The sequence below is a fragment of the Mastigoproctus giganteus genome, chromosome 12, assembly GCF_048544385.1.
Source record: "Mastigoproctus giganteus isolate SK-2022 chromosome 12, ASM4854438v1, whole genome shotgun sequence".
NCBI classification, from domain to species: Eukaryota; Metazoa; Arthropoda; class Arachnida; order Uropygi; family Thelyphonidae; genus Mastigoproctus; species Mastigoproctus giganteus.
The window spans coordinates 99,013,872-99,036,956 of record NC_143586.1 but is presented as its reverse complement, the minus strand read 5'-3'; the positions used below and the strand labels follow the sequence as shown (position 1 = coordinate 99,036,956).

The 23,085-nt window shown below is 38.2% G+C and overlaps 1 protein-coding gene across 1 annotated transcript in view; it reads right to left on the bottom strand.

Annotated features, from left to right (window-relative positions):
• The window catches only part of LOC150077294 (condensin-2 complex subunit H2-like), a 482,911-nt gene that overhangs the window by 5,795 nt on the left and 454,031 nt on the right, over positions 1 to 23,085 (bottom strand). Inside the window, exon 14 of the mRNA XM_090385846.1 lies at positions 11,713 to 11,868. Within this exon, the coding sequence (XP_090241972.1) occupies positions 11,713 to 11,868 (156 nt within the window). The remainder of the gene's footprint in view (positions 1 to 11,712; positions 11,869 to 23,085) is intronic.

Sequence of the window (23,085 nt, the reverse complement as noted above, 5' to 3'; positions counted from 1 at the left end):
GAAATGAGGCCTCCAGACCTGTATACAGTACTCTAGGTGTGGCCTGACCATTGCCTTATACAAGGGAATAATCACCTCCTTATCCCTGCTAGAAAAATTCCTATATATCATCGACAATACACCATGAGCTACTCTTGCAGCCCGTCTGCACTGCTCAGAAAACTTCATATCTGCCTGCACAACCACCCCCAGGTCCCTTTCATTCTCTACCACTGTCAGTGTAGTACCACAGAGTTGATACGTTGCTCTGGGGTTGCTGTTTCCCATATGTAGTACTTTACATCTGTCAATGTTAAACTTCATTTGCCACCTCTCAGCCCATCTGCTCAACCTTTCCAGATCCTGTTTGTTTGTTTGTTATTTGGTTTTTAGGAGCATTAGCAACTAAGGCCATATTGCTCCGGGAAATGCGGTGGTCATTCCCTGACCTTTCCGCATCCTCCGTATTTTGTGGTGACGGGCTCGAACCCCGGTCTAATCAAGAAGCGTGTGCTATGCACTGCTGCTGCTTCCCACCTGGCTACGGAGGCGCCTCCAGATCCTGTTGCAGTAGCATAGTGTCAATAGTGTCCTTGACAACCCTGCCAACCTTCGTATCGTCTGCAAACTTGGACATTAAGCTTGATATATCATCATCAATATCATTTATAAATACAGAAAACAATAATGGACTCAATACTGAACCCTGAGGGACTCCACTAATAACATTAGTCCACGATGAGCAGTGTCCATTGATTACCACTCTCTGTCGTCTCCCTCTCAACCACCCCTTTATCCATAGCAGCAATTTGCCTCCAATGCCACACTGCTCCAATTTGCGCAGCAGTCTTCCATGTGCAACAGTATCAAAAGCCTTTCTAAGATCCAAGTATATAATATCAAAGTTATTCCCTGCATCCAGTTCTTTTGTGACTGCATCATAGTATCCAATAAAATTGGTCAGGCAAATTGGTCAGTTAGCTATAACTGAAGTCCTGTCTAGATGATCCTGCAGTGCTTCTTTAACCAGTGCCTCCATTAATTTTCCGGGAACAGAAGTTAAACTAACAGGTCTATAATTACTTGTCGCCCTTTGATCCTCCTTTGTGAATTGGGATCACATTTGCACATCTCCAGTCCATGGGTACTTCCCCTGAGTCCAAGGAAGCACTCATAATTATGGCTATAAACATGACAGTAAGATGAAACAAATGGCCCTCAGTCCTCAGCAGCTTTCACTCCCTCTCTTACGGCAGCAAGAGGATCAGAGTGGAAGCAGAGGGTTCTAAGAATCTCTGGGTAATACCAGGCTGCCATGCACAGAAACTGAACTTGGCCTTACAACGTAAGATCCCTCATCAGTGAAGACAGGATATTAGAGCTGGAAAAGGAATTAGAAAATGTGAATTGGAATATCATCGGTTTGGCTGAAACAAGAAGAAGAAATGAATCACTTATAAGTTTATCAAGTAGAAATCTGCAGTACACCAATGGAAACAGTGAAGGTGGAGTTGGCTTTCTGGTCCACAAAGATATAAAAAAACAACATTTTGGAATTCAAAAGTACATCACCAAGGGTGTCAAGACTAAAGGTTATAATCATTTATGCACCAACATCGAGCCATGATGATGAAGAAGTTGAAGAAATGTACAGCGAAATTGAGAGTCTTCTAGATGAACAGGAGACTCACTACACTATCATTATGGGGGACTTCAATGTTAAGGTTGGAAAGAAACAAAATAGCACAGAAAGGGGAACTATAGGAAATTTTGGAATTGGTGAAAGAAATGAAAGAGTTGTGGAATTTGCAGAATCTCGAGGAATGTCAGTAATGAACACTTTTTTCAAGGAAAGGGTGAACAGAAAGTGGACATAGAAGAGCCCAAATGGATTAACAACTAATGAAATCAACAAGCTGGCTTCAGGACAGGATTCTCAACTGTGGATCACCTTCACATAATATCACAGCTGATGGAGAAAGCAAGTGAATATAAAACACTACTCTGCCTGGCATTTGTGGATTATGAAAAGGCATTTGACTCCATACAGCATAAAGGCAATGGAAAAACAATGCACAGACACCCCCACATATTATGATTTTGAAGAAAATATATGAATGGTATCTCCTTTATTAGACTAGACAAAGACAGTATCAAATCAAATTGAGAAAGGAGTTTGACAAGGAGACACTATCTCCATAGTTGTTTACTGCTGCCCTTGAGGAAGCTTTCAGATGATTGGACTGGTCACAGAAAGGAGTCATTATATATATATTATATATATCAAAAGAGGGCATATATATATATATATACAGGGAGATCTGTGAACTTTTTTCATTTTTGAAGGGGGTCCGTAGATCTCAGTCGCTTGGGAACCACTGGACTATGTGATAAGGTTTAATTAATGATCCCTCACTACTTGAGTTTGCAAGTAGTGAGGGATCATTAATTAACCAGACTGCTTTCTTTTGAATGTCCTCTGAGTTAAAGAAGTTTTTGAGAGCACCATCCCAGATGTGAAAACAATATTAATATTAGCTAAAAAAGGTAAAAAAAAAAACAAAAAAAAAACAACCCTGTATATAAACGGCATCCTTTTTATAATACTCCTCTAACCATCACCACTACCAGAAGGTACTGATCTAGTTACTCCTCAAACCTCACTAGATCGCTAACCTTGACCACCAAGGAAGGCAGTTTATTTCGTTGGCTGACAACATGCTAACCAAATGCAAACTTCCTGAAATGGGAAGAGCAATACAAAAACCAGCTGACATACCATATTCATCTTGACCCCCAAAAAGATATTTCAGATTACCCTTGAGATGCCTTGTTTCCCAGCTCAGCAATCCACACATTTTCCTATTCCCAAATCACCTGTCTTTGGCTCGTTTCAAGAGTTTCAATGTGTTTTTTTTAAATGCAGCCTCACAATGATTTATATACTACAGCCTACTCTCCTGAAATGCAAAGGTAAGTCATCGATAAATCAACAGAAAATTATCAGTAAGTCACTACGGACACTTGCTTATACTGCATACTAATCTTCTGACATGTTTCCAATGGTATCAAGTCTCATTCCTCATTTGCATCTTTCCATTCTACCGCACCTAGTACATAAATTATTCTTGGGTTATTATTTCACACATGTAGAACCCAGGCAGCATTAACTATAATTTTTCTGAATATCCACAAGGTCTGTCCAAATCATTCTGGGGAAGCTCAGCCTGATTTGCATTATTAACTACTTTCCTTCATATCATCTACAAATTTAGATTTCACACCCTTTATTCTCTCATCAATATCAATTCGTGAATTGCCGTGAATTAGGGTTGAATTTGAAAGTGTCTGCAATTCTGTCCAGACACGACAGGAGGAAGTATATGATGAGAGCCCTGTTGATCAATTCGGCCCTGGAAAGACTGTGCAAGGCTCAAGGGTAGAATTTCTTTCAGCCTGGTCTTTACTTGTTAACAGGAGAGACTGCTTCTACAGGGATGGGATACACTTAAATAGAAAGGGTGCAAGAATGTTTGCTGATGCTATCAAGGCAGTGTTAGGTGGGTCGGAAAACTGCTAGATTGGGGGGATACAAGGACTAATAGATTAACAGTAGCCACTGAAAGAGGTGAAAGTGATTCTTGCACTGCTTCTATTGGAATGAGCAGCAGCCTGGAAAATAAGATGCAGAATATTTCAGAGACTGCTGGGAATCATTGGGGTACAAGTAAACACATGGGTTGTGTTAGGGGTAGCTAAGAAAAAGAACAGGTGCATGTATACTTGCGTGTACACCAATGCTAGGAGTTTAGTAAATAAATTTGATGAATTTGAGGTATTGCTCAAAACATCAAAGGCAGATATTGTTGTGATTTCAGAGATGTGGTGTCACACAGATATAAGGAATGCAGAACTGGAATTTGGGGAGTACAATGTCTACAGAAAGGATAGACAGGATAGGAAGGGAGGAGGGAGTTATGCTATTAGTTAAGAAATACATAAAATCCAAGGAAGTGAAACCAGTCGACATCGCTGGACAGTGCAGTGTCGAGTCAGTTTGGTGTGACATAAGCATTGGGAGATCAAAATTGAGAGTAGGAGGGTGCTATAGGCCTAATGACTCTGATGAGTATAATAAGAAACTGTACAGGGAAATAGAGTGGGCCAGTAAATCAGAGAGTCTTATAATGGGGGATTTTAATTTCCCAGATATTGACTGGAATTTGGGGGCTGGTCACTCACACACTAGCAAGGCTTTTGTGGATTTATTGGATGATTGTTTTCTACATCAGCATGTTCGGGAGACAACTAGAGGGAGTAATACTCTTGATTTGATTATCAGTAGTGATTCTTCATGCATTAAGAATCTGCAGATAAATGAACCACTAGGTGGCAGTGATCACAGTGTGCTGAAGTGGGATTTATTCAAAGAGATAACTACCATTAGGGGTAAAGGGAAGGGTTATTGCTTTCTTAAAGGCGACTACGATGGACTGAGACAGTATTTAAATTCTATACAGTGGAACAAACTGATGATGTTACCAACAGCAAATTCAAAATGGGAGGCATTCAAAGAACTTATCTTGGAAGCTACTAGGCTTTACATACCAACTAAGAAATATTGTTCAAAGTTTAGGCCTAAATGGATGTCAGATGAACTAATGAGACATATGGCAGAGAAGAAAAATGCATGGGATACATAGAAATTAACACGTGACACAGAAGCCTATGATAGATACAAGTTGATCTGTAGCCAAGTTACAAAGGAGGTTAGGCAGGCGAAGGCAGATTACGAGAAATCTTTGGCAAGGGATGCAAAGAAAAACAGCAAAGAGTTCTTTACTTATGTAAACTCTAGGAGGAAGGGAATGAATCAGATTGGTCCACTTGATATAGATGGGTCAACTGTCGATGATTCTGCTCAGGTAGCTAACAAACTAAATGAATATTTTGCATCGACATTCACACATGAGGAGTTATTCAGCGAGGGGAGGGCCAGAGGTGTATTCAACTCTGGCAGTAAGCTAGAGAATCTTGTAATAACTGAGAGTAAAGTGGAGGAGAAATTGTTGAAGATAAACACAAGAAAAGGCACCTGGGGTGGATGGGATCTATCCCGTTATATTAAAGGAGGCAGCAAAGGAAGTAAGCAAACCCTTAGCCATAATTATGAGAGCTTCCTTGGACTTAGGTACCATGGACTGGAGATGTGCAAATGTGACCCCAATTCACAAAGGAGGATGAAAGGCTGACACAAGTAATTATAGACCTGTGAGTTTAACTTATGTTCCCGGAAAATTAATGGAGGCACTGGTTAAAGAAGCACTGCAGGATCATCTAGACAAGACTTCAGTTATAGCTCGGACACAGCATGGTTTTGTTAAGGGGAAGTCTTGCCTGACCAATTTGATTGGATACTATGATGCAGTCACAAAAGAACTGGATGCAGGGAATAACTTTGATATTATATACTTGGATCTTAGAAAGGCTTTTGACACTGTTGCACATGGAAGACTGTTGCACAAATTGGAGCAGTGTGGCATTGGAGGCAAATTGCTGCTATGGATAAAGGAGGGCGGGGGTTGAGGGGGAGAAGACAGAGAGTGGTAATCAATGGACACTGCTCATCGTGGACTAATGTTATTAGTGGAGTCTCTCAGGGTTCAGTATTGGGTCCATTATTGTTTTCTGTATTTATAAATGATATTGATGATGGTATATCAAGCTTAATGTCCACGTTTGCAGACGATACGAAGGTTGGCAGGGTTTTCAAGGACACTACTGACATTATGCTGCTGCAACAGGATCTGGAAAGGTTGATACGATGGGCTGAGAGGTGGCAAATGAAGTTTAATATTGACAAATGTAAAGTACTACACATGGGAAACAGCAACCCCAGAGCAATGTATCAACTCTGTGGTACTACACTGACAGTGGTAGAGAATGAAAGGGACCTGGGGGTGGTTGTGTAGGCAGATATGAAGTTCTGTGAGCAGTGCAGATGGGCTGCAAGAGTAGCTCATGGTGTATTGTCAATGATATATAGGAATTTTTCTAGCAGGGATAAGGAGGTGATTATTCCCTTGTATAAGGCAATGGTCAGGCCACACCTAGAGTACTGTATACAGGTCTGGAGGCCTCATTTCAAGAAGGATGTAGAGCTGCTAGAATGAGTACAGAGAAGGGCAACAAGATTAGTGAATGTAACAAAGGGGTGCTCTTATGAAGAAAGGCTTAAGTTTTGCAAATTACAGTGTCTGGAGACTAGACACCAGCGAGGTGATCTGATAGAGGTGTATAAAGCCTTGAATGGTTTGAGCATGCTCAATGCTGATGGGATTCTTCCTCTTGCTCAGAATAATCACCTGAGAGGGCATAAATTCAAATTGAGGAAAGACAGATGTAGGATAGACGTGCGGAAATTTGCCTTTAGCCAGCAGGTGGTTGGTTGGTGGAACAGACTTCCATCCCTTGTCGTGGAAGTTGATAGCCTAAATAAGTTTAAGGCTCAGCTGGACAGTTATTTCGAACAAGCAGAGGGGTGAAGTGGAAGTGGTTATTTTTTATTTATTTATTTATTTATTTTTTTTTTTTTGGGTGATGCTGCATAAGCTTGCTTTCTTGCATCAAATGCCTCTACTAATGCTAATGGTAATGCTAATTCAAGAAGATCAGAAACAAGAGTGGTCCTAGCCTCAAACCCTAAGAGGACCTCTTGAGTGACTTAGACTGCACCGATATGTTGTGTATAATTTCTGTACAAGTGTTTCTTCGTGGTCTGATGTGCATGCTGTGTGAGATTAATTAATTGACGGGGGGACCCTACTCCTTCCTCCTGAGATTGGCTAACTATGGACCCAATTAAAGCAAGTGGCAAAGTCATTATGGCACCATGGAGGCCCTTTCCATTTTACACTTTTGTAATGCTAAATGATGCAAGGCTGTTAATGGCAATGAGGCATAAGTTTGATTCAAAAATAAACCATCACCAAGCTGTGATCTGGGATGTTTAGAGGGAAATTAACATTAACTATGTACTCTGAACAATTTTTGATGAAGAATATTCAAGGTTTGTGTAAGGTCAAGCTAAGTAAGTTCATTAGGAATAGCAAATTAAAGCTATAAGATCAGTCCAAGCCAGTAGTGAGATTCAGCCAGTTCGCACCGGTTCGTCAGAACCGATACCTAATTTTTTGTTGAGTTCGGTGAACCGGTTGTTATTAATTCAGCAAGAAATGTTCGTTTAGTATCGATAAAATGAATGTTCTGACTGATGTTTATCAATGGTATAAGCACAGTGCTTTGTTTATAAAAGTTTATGATATGACCACACGTGGACAGAACCAGTAAAAATATTCAAATATATAGGCACATATCCGCTCCTGCTCTATAATATATTAAAATAAAACATTTTTAAATTTTTTGCAGTAGACCTTAAAAGGATGAAAAGGCAACAGAGTTTGACAGATTTTTTCAATAAGAAACCAAAATCAGCATTTGTTGTATCAGAATTGGCCTTGGATGGTATAAAACAGTCACAAGCACAACCACTCCAACTTGAAGAAAGCAGCACGTCAATTATTGAAATATAAAACGATAACAACTCCAAAATTGAAAATAATCTTCCTGAATGCTGGACAGTGCAACAATATAACAATTTTAATACAGTTTACAGCCTGGCAAAAAGATGTAAACCATTTTCAGACATAGAAGATGAGATAGAAGTGCAAATTAAAAATGGATTAGATATTGGAATAGGATTACATTCTCGTAAAACTGCTGTGAAAGTAGTTGATTTCATTGCAAAGGAAATTAAAAAAAGAAATATTTAATAAAATTATTGAAAATAATCTGAAAATATGTTTGATTATTGATGAAGCTTCAACGATATCCTGCAAACCAGTTATTATACTTTTCTTAAAAGTTGAGGATTCAGTTACATCACCAACAATTTTTGTTGAACTAGCTGAATTGGAAAAACAAGATGCAGAGACAATATGTTCTTCAGTTATGGAAAGTTTAAATAATGTTGGGCTTACTAAGAACTACCTAGAAAAAAATGTAATAGGATTTTGCTCCGATGGTGCCAGCATTATGCTTGGGGGAAAATCTGGAGTGAGCACTAGGATTGCAAAAGAGTTTCCAAACATAATAATATGGCACTGTTTAAATCATCGCCTCCATCTTGTTTTAGATGATTCGATAAAGGAAATAAAGCAAATAAATCATTTAAAAATATTTATTGATAAGATATATACTATTTTTCATCAATCCAATAAAAACAAATTGAACTTTCCAAAATATCCGAACAACTTGGAATTGAAATAATAAAGATTGGAAGAATTTTGGGACCAAGATGGGCTGCCTGTAGTTAAGGTCAACCCTAGCTGTGTGGCGTGCTTATCCAGCGACATCACTATTTTTATTCAAATAAAAAGTACTTAAGTATGGCTGCCCGTCTTGAAAATATATATTTTATAACTGATTTGGCATTGATGATTGATATTTTAAACGAAATTTCTCTTCTTTTAGATGCACTGCAAGCAAGAAATATAGAGATAATAAAGGCTGAAAAACTCTTGATAAGATCTATTAAAGCATTTAAAATGCTTGGAAAGGAAAAGGGTATATACGAAAAAAAAGTTGATGAATTAATTACTTCAGAAACCTTCAAAAATATAAAATTTGTAGAAAATCATCGATTTGTCGGACTTCCTCGGGAAAGACTTTTAGAAAACATCGTAACAAATTTGAAAAAAAGACTAATGGATTGTGAACATTTAAAAGTAAGTTGTAGCCAATTCAAGATAGGAATAAATTACAATGTCTCAATTTTTTGGAGCCAGGTTACTGGAATATTGAAGAAGTACTAGTTCCATGGAAAGCAGCTGAAGAACAATTGCTCGTATTTAATGACATTTTTATTTACCAAATTGATATTAATGATTATCGAGATTTTGTGGAAAACGTTTTAAAAAATTCCCAGAATTATGGAATTCCTGAAAGTGTTCAAAGACCTAAAAATATTGTCAGAACAATTGCTGTAAGTTGAGGAGAAGCGGAAAGGGGTTTTTCAAAGATGAACATAATGTTCAGAGAAGAGAAGTCGCCTGTTTCTAATATATCAAACACAATAACTATTAGTCTAATCGGCCTACCTCTAAAGGAATGGGATCCTACTCCTCCAGTGAAAAGATGGTTAAGGATAAATCATTCAGCCGATGATGCTCGGATAAAAGTGAAGAAAATTGCAAGTAAGGGCGCCAATCAAGAAGCAATATGGAAATATCTTAAATAACAGTTTTATTGTTTTTGTCAGGTATTATTTAGTATTTTTTCATTAATATTTTAAAACTTTCTTATAACATAATCTAGTTTTGTGGACCTCTTTTGTTGTTCTTATTTAAGTATTAACTGCATGAAATAATAAACTACCTTTCGGTATATAGTTTTTTTATACTTAGAACGGTCATTAGGGCAGCGAACTGGTTGTTAAATTATTTAAATCCCACCACTGGTTCAAGCTATGTAAGATCATTAACAACAAAATGCTTCAGTATCTCTACTAGCTGGAGTTATACAGCTAGAAAACTGAAGACAGTTTGAGTTGTGAACAATAAAATCAGCAAAGATAATTACTTAACTATTAGAAAAGTCAGAATGCAGAAAGTAGAGTTTCAAAGAGTGAAACAGTTCTGAGTGATCTGTCAATTTGGAAGGGTGATAGAGACAACAAATGAATTTGATAGAATTGGATAAAGAGATTTTGAACCTAAGGAGATCAAAAAGAAGATATCTGAAGAAGAAGTTCCTAACAAGGAATGTTGGGGCAGACAACTGAATAGGCAGAAATAATCACATAATGAATAATTAGAAGAAATCAGAAGAGTGGTAACTGAGTCAACTGATAAATCAGATTCTGTAAGAAAAAGAAACAGCAGACTGGAGATAGAAATGGACATTACTGAAACTGAGACTACTTATATTTGTGAAATAAATTAGGAAGCATCTTGAAGCTTTAGTTCTTCAAGCCACAGCTTCAAAGGTCAGAGAACCTTTGGATAAAAAAAAACCCTCAACGGTTTTCTCTGGACTCTGAAGTACAGTCATATTACCATCGCCCAGGATTCTAAAGGAGATAGTTAATTCAGAGGCAGCATCAGAAAACCAAATAGTTAAAGTCTGATTGCTTCTTCAAGTCTGTGCTTATTACAAGATTCACATCTGAGAATGCCAAATAGCCAGGATTTTCTTCACCATCACCTTCAATCACGGCAACAATTAATCAAGGTATAGGCATCAGTAGGGAGTCATCTGAAATTCTAGTGGGAGTAATTAAGCGCTCTACAGACTATAAATAAGCTTTATTCATAGCTTACCCATGCTAATATATGACATGGTAAAATTTTGATCTTTTCTACTTCACACAACTGGTGAGTACTGTAAAATACAGTGGTTGTTTTGTATCACTTAGACCACTTATTTATGTATTTTATTTCATAGTACAGCATACTTTTCCATAACATACTAGCAACTTTGGTGAATATGTATTTCTTTTTAAGTTTAACAGACAATTGGACTTAGCAGGCAGGCCTTATCACCACATATACTGTTAAAGTGAGTTATTATAGTTATAAATGATCATTCTTCAGAATGGACCAGAGCTGTTAGCAGGATCACTACTTCAGATTCCACCAAGTTCACTACTGAAGCTAATGCTGAACTTTCACTAATGAAAGTATTCAGGACACACTGTCAAAATTTGAAGATGGCATAAAAAGTGTGGGGGGAGATTGATGAATAGGACTAATAATGAGGGGGAGGTGGTTACACAGATGGACTCACCCCTAGTTACAGAGCTGTTGTGACTACCTATATTGATGTTATTGGGAGTTATGTATATCTTCCCTGCAATTGTAAATAGAATGCCACCCTTCTGACGAGCCTCTTTGCCTCTGGTTGGTGAATGATGGCAGGTAGGCTACAGTTTGAAAGCATCTGGACATGCTATACAAATGTTCAGTAAAATTTCAATTATGATTTCATGCTATCAAATGTAAGCTCATGCATCTGGGAACTAATAATCCAAGAATAATCTACAGATTTGGGGGGGAGGCACTTATGATAAAGACTGGTAAGTATTGATACAAGCAAACATGAAGTTCTCCATGCAATGTATTCAACTGATAAGGAAGGCATATGAAGTTGTCAATTATTTACTGGATCTTTGCATGTAGAAGAACCTGAACACAGCACTCTCATTGGTAAGAATGCTGTGTCAGGTCTGGAGGCCACATCTGAAAAAGACATCGAAAGGATCCAAAGATTTAGTCTGAAAAGACTGGAAACTAAGGGGGGGGGGACATAAAGTCCTAAAGGCAATGAGTAAAAAAATAAGGATGATATATTCTTGCCAAAGAGGAGAGAAGAATAGGACACATAAACTAAAATGGGAGAAGAGTACTAATGGATTGCATCTAAAGCAGTATGACTTTAGCCAATAAAAAACCTGGAATTAATTATTTCTTAGGATTGCTGAGGTTGAGAACTTAGTAAAATTTAAGGAGAAATTGAACAGGTACTTACTGTCAGCTAACATGATATGCCAAAATGGAGATTCCCCCCCCCCTTTTTTTGTGAAGTCTCTACATGGTTTGGCAATTCTAATACCAAATATAAAGCTTTTCCTTTATATTTATATATTTTTAAAAGTTATATAATTATGAAACATACCAATTGTAAAGTGGCCAAAAAATAACGGCAAACTTCCCACTTTTCTTGTCTGTTACAGATTTTTGAAAATGGTAGAATCTGCTTCCTGTTATTATCACTAAAACAATTCAGAATATGACTGCCATAGACATGAATATCATATGGTCCATGCTTTTCCTAGAGAGAGAGAGAGAGAGAGAGAAATTATTATATAAATTTTACAGATATTAAATTGTATTAAATTGGCACATATAATTCAATTAATGTTTTGCTTAAACACACAGAAGTTGACCATTTAAAAATTATGTTTTTAAGGTAATTTTTTTTCTGTCAGCCCTTTAGACAAAATTCAATGATCTTCAATTTCAAAGCAAAGGAAAAAGTGTGTTATATATGACTACATCTGTGAATGCACTTAAGTTCAAACTGATCTTAAGGATATCTCATATCAAAAACAGGCTTCAGCCATTTTCTTTCCTTAGAGAAAAAAATATAATACTTACTATGAACACCTAGAAAAAAATTGGAACAAAATTTTAAGACTGATTTACTGATTTTTATGTGATACAACTAATGGCCACTTTCACTTTCATTTTAAACCCATTAATATTTTAAACCCATTAATAAACAAAAATTTGCCTGGTAGAGAAATGGAAATTATCATTCTGCCATGGCTTACCATTCAATTGTAAATTACACAGCTGAATGCTACATCATTGCAAAACGATTTTTGGAGACTACTTGAAAATGATAAATATTCTCTACTAAAGGGAACTTTTCTAGAAATGAATACATTTTAAGTTTACCTATATGTGTAAAAATAGATTTTCTATGTTAAGCCAAGGCAGAATGATAATAGCTTATTTGGAAGAAGACTGTTTTGACTGCAGACAAATCCAGCCCTCCAATTCATCCAGCAGATGTTCAATTGGGTATATGTCTGGGCCCTGAGCTGGCCAGTTCAACTTTTCTGTGTTTTCATCAGGCCAGCTGACACAGCCATATATCATCAGACCGCTTCGTGATTGAGAAAATACCCAACTTCAAGCTCAAGACGATGCACTGTGATAGGTTTCTCTGAGGGCAATCTCCACAGCCAAACACATCATCTGGAGTGAAATAATGTTTCGTAAGATTTGTCACTCCACAGCACTGTCTTCCACTGTTCTAGAGTCCATGAACACCCGCAATGGCATTCTAAAAGCTATTTTGCATTGGTGACATTGATATTGGCTTTATGAGCAGCTGCACTACCACTGAATCCAGGAATGCAACTCCTTATGGATAGTCAACATACTGGATACTCTGGGAGATCAGAAGTCACTGGATGCTCCTGTGATCTCTCACCTCTCAGACATAAGATCTCTCTTTGATCTCCCAAGAAGATATATAAGATTCAGAATTTGAATATGTGGAGTAGGTGTACAGAAAGGAGAGACAGGACAGGAGGGGGAGTTATGCTTTTAGTTAAGAAGCACATAAAATTTAAGACAGTGAATTCAGTGGGCATGGGTGGCCAGTGCAATGGTGAGCCAGTTTAATGTTATATAAGACTGGGGGAGGGAAGGAGTGTTGGAGTGTGTTACAGTCCTAATGACTGAATAATACAATGCATGACTATGCAGACATATAGAGTGGGCCAGTAAATCAGAATGTCTTATAATGGGTGATTTTCACTTTCCAGATATTGACTGGAACTTGGTCACCCAAACACCACCAAGACTTTTGTGGATTTATTGGATGACTGTTTTCTACAATAAAGTTAGAGAGGCAAAAAGAGTGTATTACTCAATTTGATTATCAGCAGTGATTATTCATGCATTAATAATCTGATGATTAAAGAACTACTAGGTAGCAGTGATCACACCGTATTGATATGGAATTTACTAAAAGATGTAACTACCAATCAAGGGTAAAGGGAACGGTTTTTGCTTTTTTAAAGCAGACTACAGTGATTTCAGAGAGTCTTTAAATTCTATACAGTAGGACCAATTAATGCTATTAACAATGACAAATTCTAAATGGGAAACATTTAGGGATGTTATCATAGAAACTGCTAGACTTAGAAATACTGTTCCATACTTAGACCTAAATAGATGTTAGATGAACTGATGAGGCTCATGGCAATGAAGAAAAATTAATGGAATGTATATAGATTATCAGATGATGCAGAAGCCTATGGTAGATATAAAGTAGTCTGCAATCAAATTTCAAAGGAGGATAGGCAAGCTAACAGTACGAGAAGTCTCTGGCAAACAATGCCAAGAAAAGAAGCAAAGACTTCTTTATTTATGTAAACAGTAGAAGGGAAGTGGCTGAATCACACTGGTTCACCTGATATTAATTGTTTAACTGTTGACGATCCTGCTCAGATAAACTGAATGGGTATTTTGCAATGGGTATGAAGATACCAGAAGTGAGTCAAATTCTGGTGTCAAGCAGAATGATTTTGTGATGACTGAGAGGGAGGTGGAGAAGAAATTACTGATGCTAAAAGTAAAAAATGTACCTAGAGTGGATGGGATCTCTCCACTTATATTAAAGGAGGCAGAAGCAAACCTTTAGCCATGATTATGAGAGCATCCCTAGTTTCAGCGGAGGTCCCTATTGACTGTATAAGTGCAAATGTATCCCTAATTCACAAAGGGAGATGAGTAATTGCAGACCTGTCAGCTTGACTTCTGTTCCTGGAAAAATAATGGAGTCATTGGTTAAAGAAGTAATGCAAAATCATTTAGACAGGAATGCAGTTCTACTGCAGTCACAGCATGGATTTCTTAGGGGACAATCTTTTCTGATCATTCTGCCTGGAAACTATGGCACAATAACAAAGAAAGTGGATGCAAAAAATAATTTTGAATCCTATACTTAGATTTCAGAAAAGATTTTGATACCATTGATTACTTGGACTAATGTTATTAGCAGAGATTTCCAGGGTTCAATGCTGGGATCATTGTTGATTTTTTTTTAAAATGAAAACGCCAAACACAAGAGGTATTAGAACCTATAGTACTTAGTACTGTGCATTGGCTGAAGGTTGAAAAGATGACAGAAAACACTTGTTGACATTAAACTTGAATTTCTGCAGATTATAATTTTCAAGAAATAGCATTAGCATTAGTAGAGGCATTTGATGCAAGAAAGCAAGCTTATGCAGCATCAGCCAAAAAAAAAAAAAAAAAAAAACCCACTTCCACTTCACCCCTCTGTTCGTTCAAAATACCTGTCCAGCTGAGCCTTAAACTTATTTAGGCTATCAACCTCCACCACAAGGGATGGCAGTCTGTTCCACCAACCAACCACCCGCTGGCTAAAGGCAAATTTCCGCACGTCTATCCTACATCTGTCTTTCCTCAATTTGAATTTATGCCCTCTCAGGTGATTTTTCTGAGCTAGAGGAAGAATCCCATCAGCATTGAGCATGCTTAAACCATTCAAGGCTTTATACACCTCTATCAGATCGCCTCGCTGGTGCCTAGTCTCCAGACACTGTAATTTGCAAAACTTAAGCCTTTCTTCGTAAGAGCACCCCTTTGTTCCATTCACTAATCTTGTTGCCCTTCTCTGTACTCGTTCCAGCAGCTCTACATCCTTCTTGAAATGAGGCCTCCAGACCTGTATACAGTACTCTAGGTGTGGCCTGACCATTGCCTTGTACAATGGAATAATCACCTCCTTATCCCTGCTGGAAAAATTCCTGTATATCATTGACAATACTCCATGAGCTACTCTTGCAGCCCGTCTGCACTGCTCAGAGAACTTCATATCTGCCTGCACAATCACCCCCAAGTCCCTTTCATTCTCTACCACTGTCAGTGTAGTACCACAGAGTTGATACGTTGCTCTGGGGTTGCTGTTTCCCATGTGTAGTACTTTACATTTGTCAATGTTAAACTTCATTTGCCACCTCTCAGCCCATCTGCTCAACCTTTCCAGATCCTGTTGCAGCAGTGTAGTGTCAGTAGTGTCCTTGACAACCCTGCCAACCTTTGTATCATCTGCAAACTTGGACATTAAGCTTGATATACCATCATCAATATCATTTATAAATACAGAAAACAATAATGGACCCAACACTGAGCCCTGACGGACTCCACTAATAACATTAGTCCACGATGAGCAGTGTCCATTGATTACCACTCTCTGTCTTCTCCCACTCAACCACCCCTTTATCCATAGCAGCAATTTGCCTCCAATGTCACACTGCTCCAATTTGTGTAGCAGTCTTCCATGTGCAACAGTATCAAAAGCCTTTCTAAGATCCAAGTATATAATATCAAAGTTATTCCCTGCATCCAGTTCTTTTGTGACTGCATCATATATAATAAGTATGAAGGGAGGTTGTTCCAGAAAACAGAAGTTCAATGAATAAATGAGGAAGAAGAAAAGTTGGTCTGAGATGGACAGTAAAAAGGATGTTGACTGGTTGTGGCATGTATTTGGACTGCTTTAGAAGAGAGAGCGGTAATTATAGAAGCCAATTCAGAAAAACAGTGCCCATAGAAGTATCTACAGAAATGGCAGTGGCAGAAACAGAAAGTATATGAGACAGAGAGTGAAGAGACTCCGTTTGAGAGAGATGAGTCATTAGTCAACCCAAATGCCCTCTTTTGAATGAAATCTAGAAGCCCGGCAGAGGGTTTTTGCAGTCCCACCCAGATGGGAACAATATTCAATCGCAGAGTGAATTTGAGATTTGCACTGAATGAGCAGCTGTTCAGAAGCAAAGTAACAGCAAGAGCGAAACAGAAAACCCTGTTTTTTTAGATGCAGAGGAAGCAAAATTTGTAATATGTAATACCAAGAGTGATTAGAAGTCAGAGTAATCACCAATAGAGATATATGACCTTGCTTAGAAATCAGAAGTGTCATCAAAGATAAGCATAGAAGCAGAAGAATCTTTTTGCAAGTTATAAGACAGGACTGAGTTTTAGAAGGATTGAAATCAACTAAGTTATCTTTGCCCCACTGGAGTTAACTGGAGATCAGCATTTAAGTAATTAGTAGTGGATATTTATTAATGATATTGATGAAGGTATGTCATGATTAATGTTTAAGTTTGGATATGATATGAAGGGTGGTTAAGCACAGTAACTTGAGTTGCTACTACACGATCTAGACAAATTGGGTAGATGGGTTGTGTTAGTGTAAGAATAGGTGTAGGTATACTTGCATTTACACCAATGCTAGGAGCATAGTAAATAAATTTGAAGTGCTGGTCAAGACGTTAAAAGCAGTTACTGTAGGGATGTCAGAGACATGGTGCCACATGGATATAAGCAGTGCAGAATTAGAATTTGGGGAGTACAATGTGTACAGAAAGGACAGACAGGACAGGGTTATGTCAGTTAAGAAACATATAAAATCTAAGGAAGTGCATCCAATTGACACTGGTGGACAAGGCAATGTTGAGTCAGTGTGGGGTGACATAAGCACTGGGAAAGGGAAAATGAGAGTAGGTGTGTGTTATAGGTCTGATAAGTATAATGAACAACTGTACAGAGAAATGCAGTGGGCCAATAAATCAGATTGTCTTATAATGGGGGATTTCAACTTCCCAGATATTGACTGGAAATTGTGGTTTGGTTACCTTAGGGGGCATAAATTTAAATTGAGGAAAAACAATTGTAGAATATATGTGCAGAAATCGGCTTTAGCCAGCAGGTGGTTCATAGTCGGAACGAACTTCCATCTGTTTTAGTCGAGGTCAGCAACTTAAATAAGTTCAAGGCAGAACTGGGTAAACATTTGGAGTGAATGGATGGGTGAAATGGGAAGGGTGTTTTTTTTTTTTAGACTGATGCTGTATAACCTTGCTTTCTTCCATCATATGCCCTACTAATGCTAATGCTAAACTTCATATGGTGTTGGTAATCCCAATTAACATACCAAATATTTGGTACCACAATCTGTGTAGTATGAAGGAAAATATGTGAGGATAACTGATAGTATTTGCAATGAATAGTATTGCAAGGAAGTCACAGGCTTTTGCTGCACTAGTAAAAAAAAACAAAAAAAACACCCAAGTAGATAAGAAAATACAAATTATATGCTTCCCTCCTCACACAGGTAACTATCCAGTTGACCACTGAATTTATTCAAATTGTCAGCCTCAATACCTGTGAGGGTAACTTGTTCTAGCACTTGCTGGTTAAAAGAAAACTTCCTACAATTTAATCTAAACATCAACCCCTGTAATTTAACATTCGATAAATCATCAAACTTATAAACCTTAATCAGGTTATCTCTGAGATGGCTGGTTGCCAAGCTCTGTAGCCCACATAATCAGAGTGTTTCCTCATATGGCTGTCTTCTGCCAATTCTATCTTTGCACTTTTTCAAGAAGCTAAATGTCTTTTTTCAGATGAAGTCTCTCTCTCCATACTTGAACACAGTATTCCAAATGTGGTCTTACAATTGCCTTATACAGTGAGATTATGACCTCCTTATCTCTACAGGATAACATTCGATAAATCATCAATAGGACACCATGAGACTCCCTGGCTGCCTGTTTGCATTGTTCAGAAAACTTTACATGTGTCTGCATTTTAACTCCCAGATCCCTTTCCTCCTCCACTGTTTTGAATTCAACCCCACTAAGTGTATAATTTATTTGTGGGTTGCTATTCCCCAAGTGTAAGACCTTGCATTTAGCAACATTAAAACGTAGCTGCCAATTCTCTGACTATCACTGAAGTCTGTTCGAGTCATCCTGAAGGAGCACTGCTTGGCACTGATCATTAATGACTCTGCCAATCTTTATTTCACCTGCAAATTTTGACATCACACCTTCTATCCCTTCGTCGATGTCATTTATGAAAATGAGAAACAACACTGTCCAAGGACTGATCCTTGAGGGACGTTAAATCGATATGAAGAATATCCATTAATTGCAACCCTCTGCCTTCTGCCCTACAGCCACCGAGAAATCCACCTTAGAATCTTACCAGTAATCCCAACCTGTTCAAGCTTATACAGTAACTTCTCATGAGGGACCGTAAAAAGCTTTGCTAAAATCCAAATAAACTATATCAAAATTGTTCCCTAAATCCAGCTCATGAGTAACTATGTCAAAATAGCCTAATAAGTTAGTTAAGCTTGATTTACCCTTAACAAAGCCATGTTGGGTGTCCTTCAGAATGCCATATCTATCTAAATGTCCCTGGATTGCACTCTTAATCATTGCCTCTAAGATTCTTTCCTAAATACATTATACATACTGTAGTGAACTTGTTGTCACCAATTTCCACACAAAACCACACCTATTATATCAGCATTAGTTGTCCTAACCAGGAGTTCAAATTCAACCATTTTATTGACAACATTCCTGACATTCTGTAGACAGTCAAGACTAAGTAATCTTCTATAGTTGACTACTGTGACATACCCCTTGAAGTTATTTAGGTTTATATCCCAAGATTTATCTTCCCCCTCATTTGAAATATTGCTACCCTCAGATCACCTTATCAACATTGGCTGTTTTGGCAACAAACAAGAATTCATGAAGTGAGTGCAAGCATTACTTTGACCCATATCATCAGAAAAATGCAGATCTAAATTACCTTTCCCTCAACTAACAGTTTCTCCGCACTCTTAGGGCATCCTCAATGATACTGGAAAAAATCTATTTTGTAGAGATGGTATTCATTTGTTCAAATGAATACCATCTCTACAAAATAGATTTCTTCAACCTATAAATGCAGGCCATGCACAACATGAATAAAAATTCTCTCTTTAGTGCCCTTAAAATCTGACAATCTGTTGTTAACATCATCAATTGTTGTTCCTAGTAAACATACTCTCGTTGTGGACTACCTATCTTTATTACAAAACATGTAACTCGTTTCCCCAACAATAGAGTCTCCCAATAAAACTAGGTCACCTTTGACCAGGAGCAGTCTGCATTTGACTATTCTTTTCTGGAACCTGAATTTGGATGCATCACTTGGCAGGTCAAGAGATGCTTGAGTCCCTGACAAGCTCTCAGTTACATTTGTTTCTTCAGTGACTCAAATTATTCTCATGATGCACCAAGATCTAATTTTAGATCGGTACACTCCTTATATCAGTTGGAAAGAAAAGAATCGTCATTTGAGCTAGGACTATCTACTAGACCAGCCTCAAAATACATGCCACAGGTTATACAAATGACGAAGTTGCGACCCATACCAGAAATGCGCGAAGGCATTTCCATTTGAGTCTCGATCTCCCGGACTTTGTAATATAAGGGGATCATGTAACAACCATAATTTAAGTAAAGTTTGAACTTTACAAAGATTACGAAATTTAAATTTACAATATCTTACAGAATTTATGTTAACAAAATTAAATCACTAAAGAAGTTAAATTTAAGCTCCTGAACAAAATTTACGAAGTTCCCGCCAAAATGCTGATAACAAAGGCTATCTGAATATTAAGCTGTAGCTTTCCAAATACTTATCTAAATACAAAAATAAACTAAGCTACGTGTGAACCATAGTTAACCCATAAACTTGAACTATGTAGGTAGCGTAGAGGGCATCGTTTTAATTGTATCTCATATTGTGGTTGCCTTCACAACGAGATAGCTGCTATTGCATTACTTCAAATAAATAACGCTTCTCTAGTAGAGAAGACTACTGTTATTTATTTTCAGTGGTACCACCACCCAGACAATCGTTTCAAAGCTATTGGGCTTCATCATCAGTGGGCGGGCAGGTACCCAGGTAATACAACAAGCCATCACAGTTGCAAAGTTATATCCACAATATGAGATATGCCAAAAGGGTGTGGTGGCAATGTATTTTGAAAATGAAATGCACAGGGCATAATCCTTATGGGTTTTGATAATTAACTATATAGTATCGGTGTAAATACACCATAGTTAATCCATAAACTTGAACTAGGTATGTAGCATAGAGGGCATCATTTTAATTGTATCTCATATTGTGGTTGCCTTCACAACAAGATAGCTGCTATTGCATTACTTCAAATAAATAACGCTTCTCTAGTAGAGAAGACTACTGTTATATATTTTCAGCGGTACCACCACCCAGACGACTGTTTCGAAGCTATTGGGCTTCATCATCAGTGGGCAGGCAGGTACCCAGGTAATACAACAAGCCATCACAGTTGCAAAGTTATATCCACAATATGAGATATGCCAAAAGGGTGTGGTGGTAATATATTTTGAAAATGAAATACATTAGCAATAAGGTGCTCTTACCAGGAAAGGCTTCAGTTTTGTAAATTGTAGTGTCTGGAGAGTAGGCACACATGCAGAAATCCGATTGAGATGTTTAAGGCCTTGAACGAATTGAGTAACCTCCCCTCAATGTTGATGGAATCCTTTCTCTTGCTCAAACTACATACATGAGGGGCATAAATTTAAATTAAGGAAGGATAGTTGCAGGATGTGCAAAATTTGTCTTCAGCTAGGGTGGCAACTGTCGGAACAAATTCCCATCTGGTTGTAGAGGTGGGTACTTTGAGTAAATTTAAGAAAAAGCCAGATAAACTGTTTGATGGATGGACAGGTGAAATGGAAAGTATCGATTTTTTTGGTTGATGTTGTTTAAGCTTGCTTTCTTGCATCATTTGCTACTACTACTGCTATCTCTGATAGCAGTAGTAGTAGCAAATGATGCAATTGATTAATCTATTCTCTTTATGGTTTGTTGTACATGTACTGTGAGTTTGTGAGGCTGTCTGACTCTTTTTAGGTATCACCTATGAACTTCATCTTTGAATAATATCTGCCAATGGAGATTTTGGTTGATTCAAATGAGTTGGAGTTGCATGGACAGAAAGGTTACTGATGATGATGTGACATCCAAACAACCATTTCATGTTAAAAAGTCTGAAGTTGTTCTAATCCACGATTTATACTGCTTCCAAACCCCAGGGACTCACATCTGGTGAGTATGGGCTTGGCACATCCAGGGTCCTGAGCTGGATATCACCACTCTTCTATTTCTTGGTGATTTCCTTCTACTTTTGACTCACTCTCTCTCTCTCTCTCTCTCTCTCAGGGTAACTTGGGAATTTTTTTTTTTTTTTTTTGGCTGGTGCAGCATTAGCTTCAGGCTTCCTTGCACTATGTAGCTAATAATAATAATAATAATAATAATAATAATAATGTATTGCTGCTACATAGGCAAACCCACAAGATTTATGTCTGAGCCAAAATGATTGTGCAGAGGATTTCTGGCACAGTACACAATATTTGCCAAGGAGTGTTCTGAATATTTTTGGTCACATAGCATGTTTACCAAAAAGAATAACTGTTTATACAGGGTGATTCACTACCAGTGCGACAAACTTGCAGGAGTTGTAGGGGACACAAATACGAATCAGAATCACATAGATTGGTCTGAAATGCCTTCGTCATGCGGTAGAGGACGTTGAATGGGAGGTCGTGTGAACAGCGATCCTGCTGGAAGTCAGCATTTGTGAACCGTTTCTGTTGAAGAAACCAAGCAGCCTCCAATGATTGGATGCGTTGCAGATGGTATAAATTCATTTGGTTTGTTGACAGTATCCTCCATACAGTGGATTGGAAAATACCCAATTGTTGCCCTATCGCTCGAGTACTCTTACTCGGATTGCCTTCTGCAAGACATCCTCCTCATTGTCTGGCGTCCTCGTCATTCGCTCTCGATTCGTGGTACCTCTCGTGAAACAACCAGTCTCACGTAACCTTCTGTGCACACGTGCGAAAATCGTATGATGAGGAGCACGCCTGTGCGGGAAACGTTTCTGGTACAATTACAGAGTGGCACGCCCGTTACAGTCCGCAGCTCCATACGCAAGGTGCATGTCGGCCAGTTCAATATTTGAATACTCGTCCATCCTACTGCCTCGGGAACCGGTTCGCAAATGCTGACTTCCAGCAGGATCGCTGTTCACGCGACCTCCCGTTCAATGTCCTCTACTGCATGACGAAGGCATTTCGGACCTTCAATGCTATGTGTTTCCGATTCGTCTTTGTGCCCCCTACACCTCCTGCAAGTTTGTCACACTGGTAGTGAATCACCCTGTATATATATAGAGGAGGGGAAGTATGGACACAGCAGAATACAGATCTACCATCAATTTCCTGTAAGGAGAAACCTAAAACAGTTCATGAGATGTGTGCAGTATGAGGGGAAGACTGCCCACTTATGGTTTTGTTGTAGAGCAGTACAGACAGTTCAAGTGGGGGAGGTGGCATTAGTGTTCATAATGTAGAAATTCCACACCTAATAAATGGACTGTGAAGAATGTGAGGCAAGTATAGGAATTAGTCATTTAAGGATTCCCTTTAACAATTTTTAAATTGTTTCAGGGCATTCTTACATCTCAGATGGACTTATAAGGGCCATATGGATATTAGCTTTATGGAGAAAATCAGGCAAAACACTTTTATGCCCATTT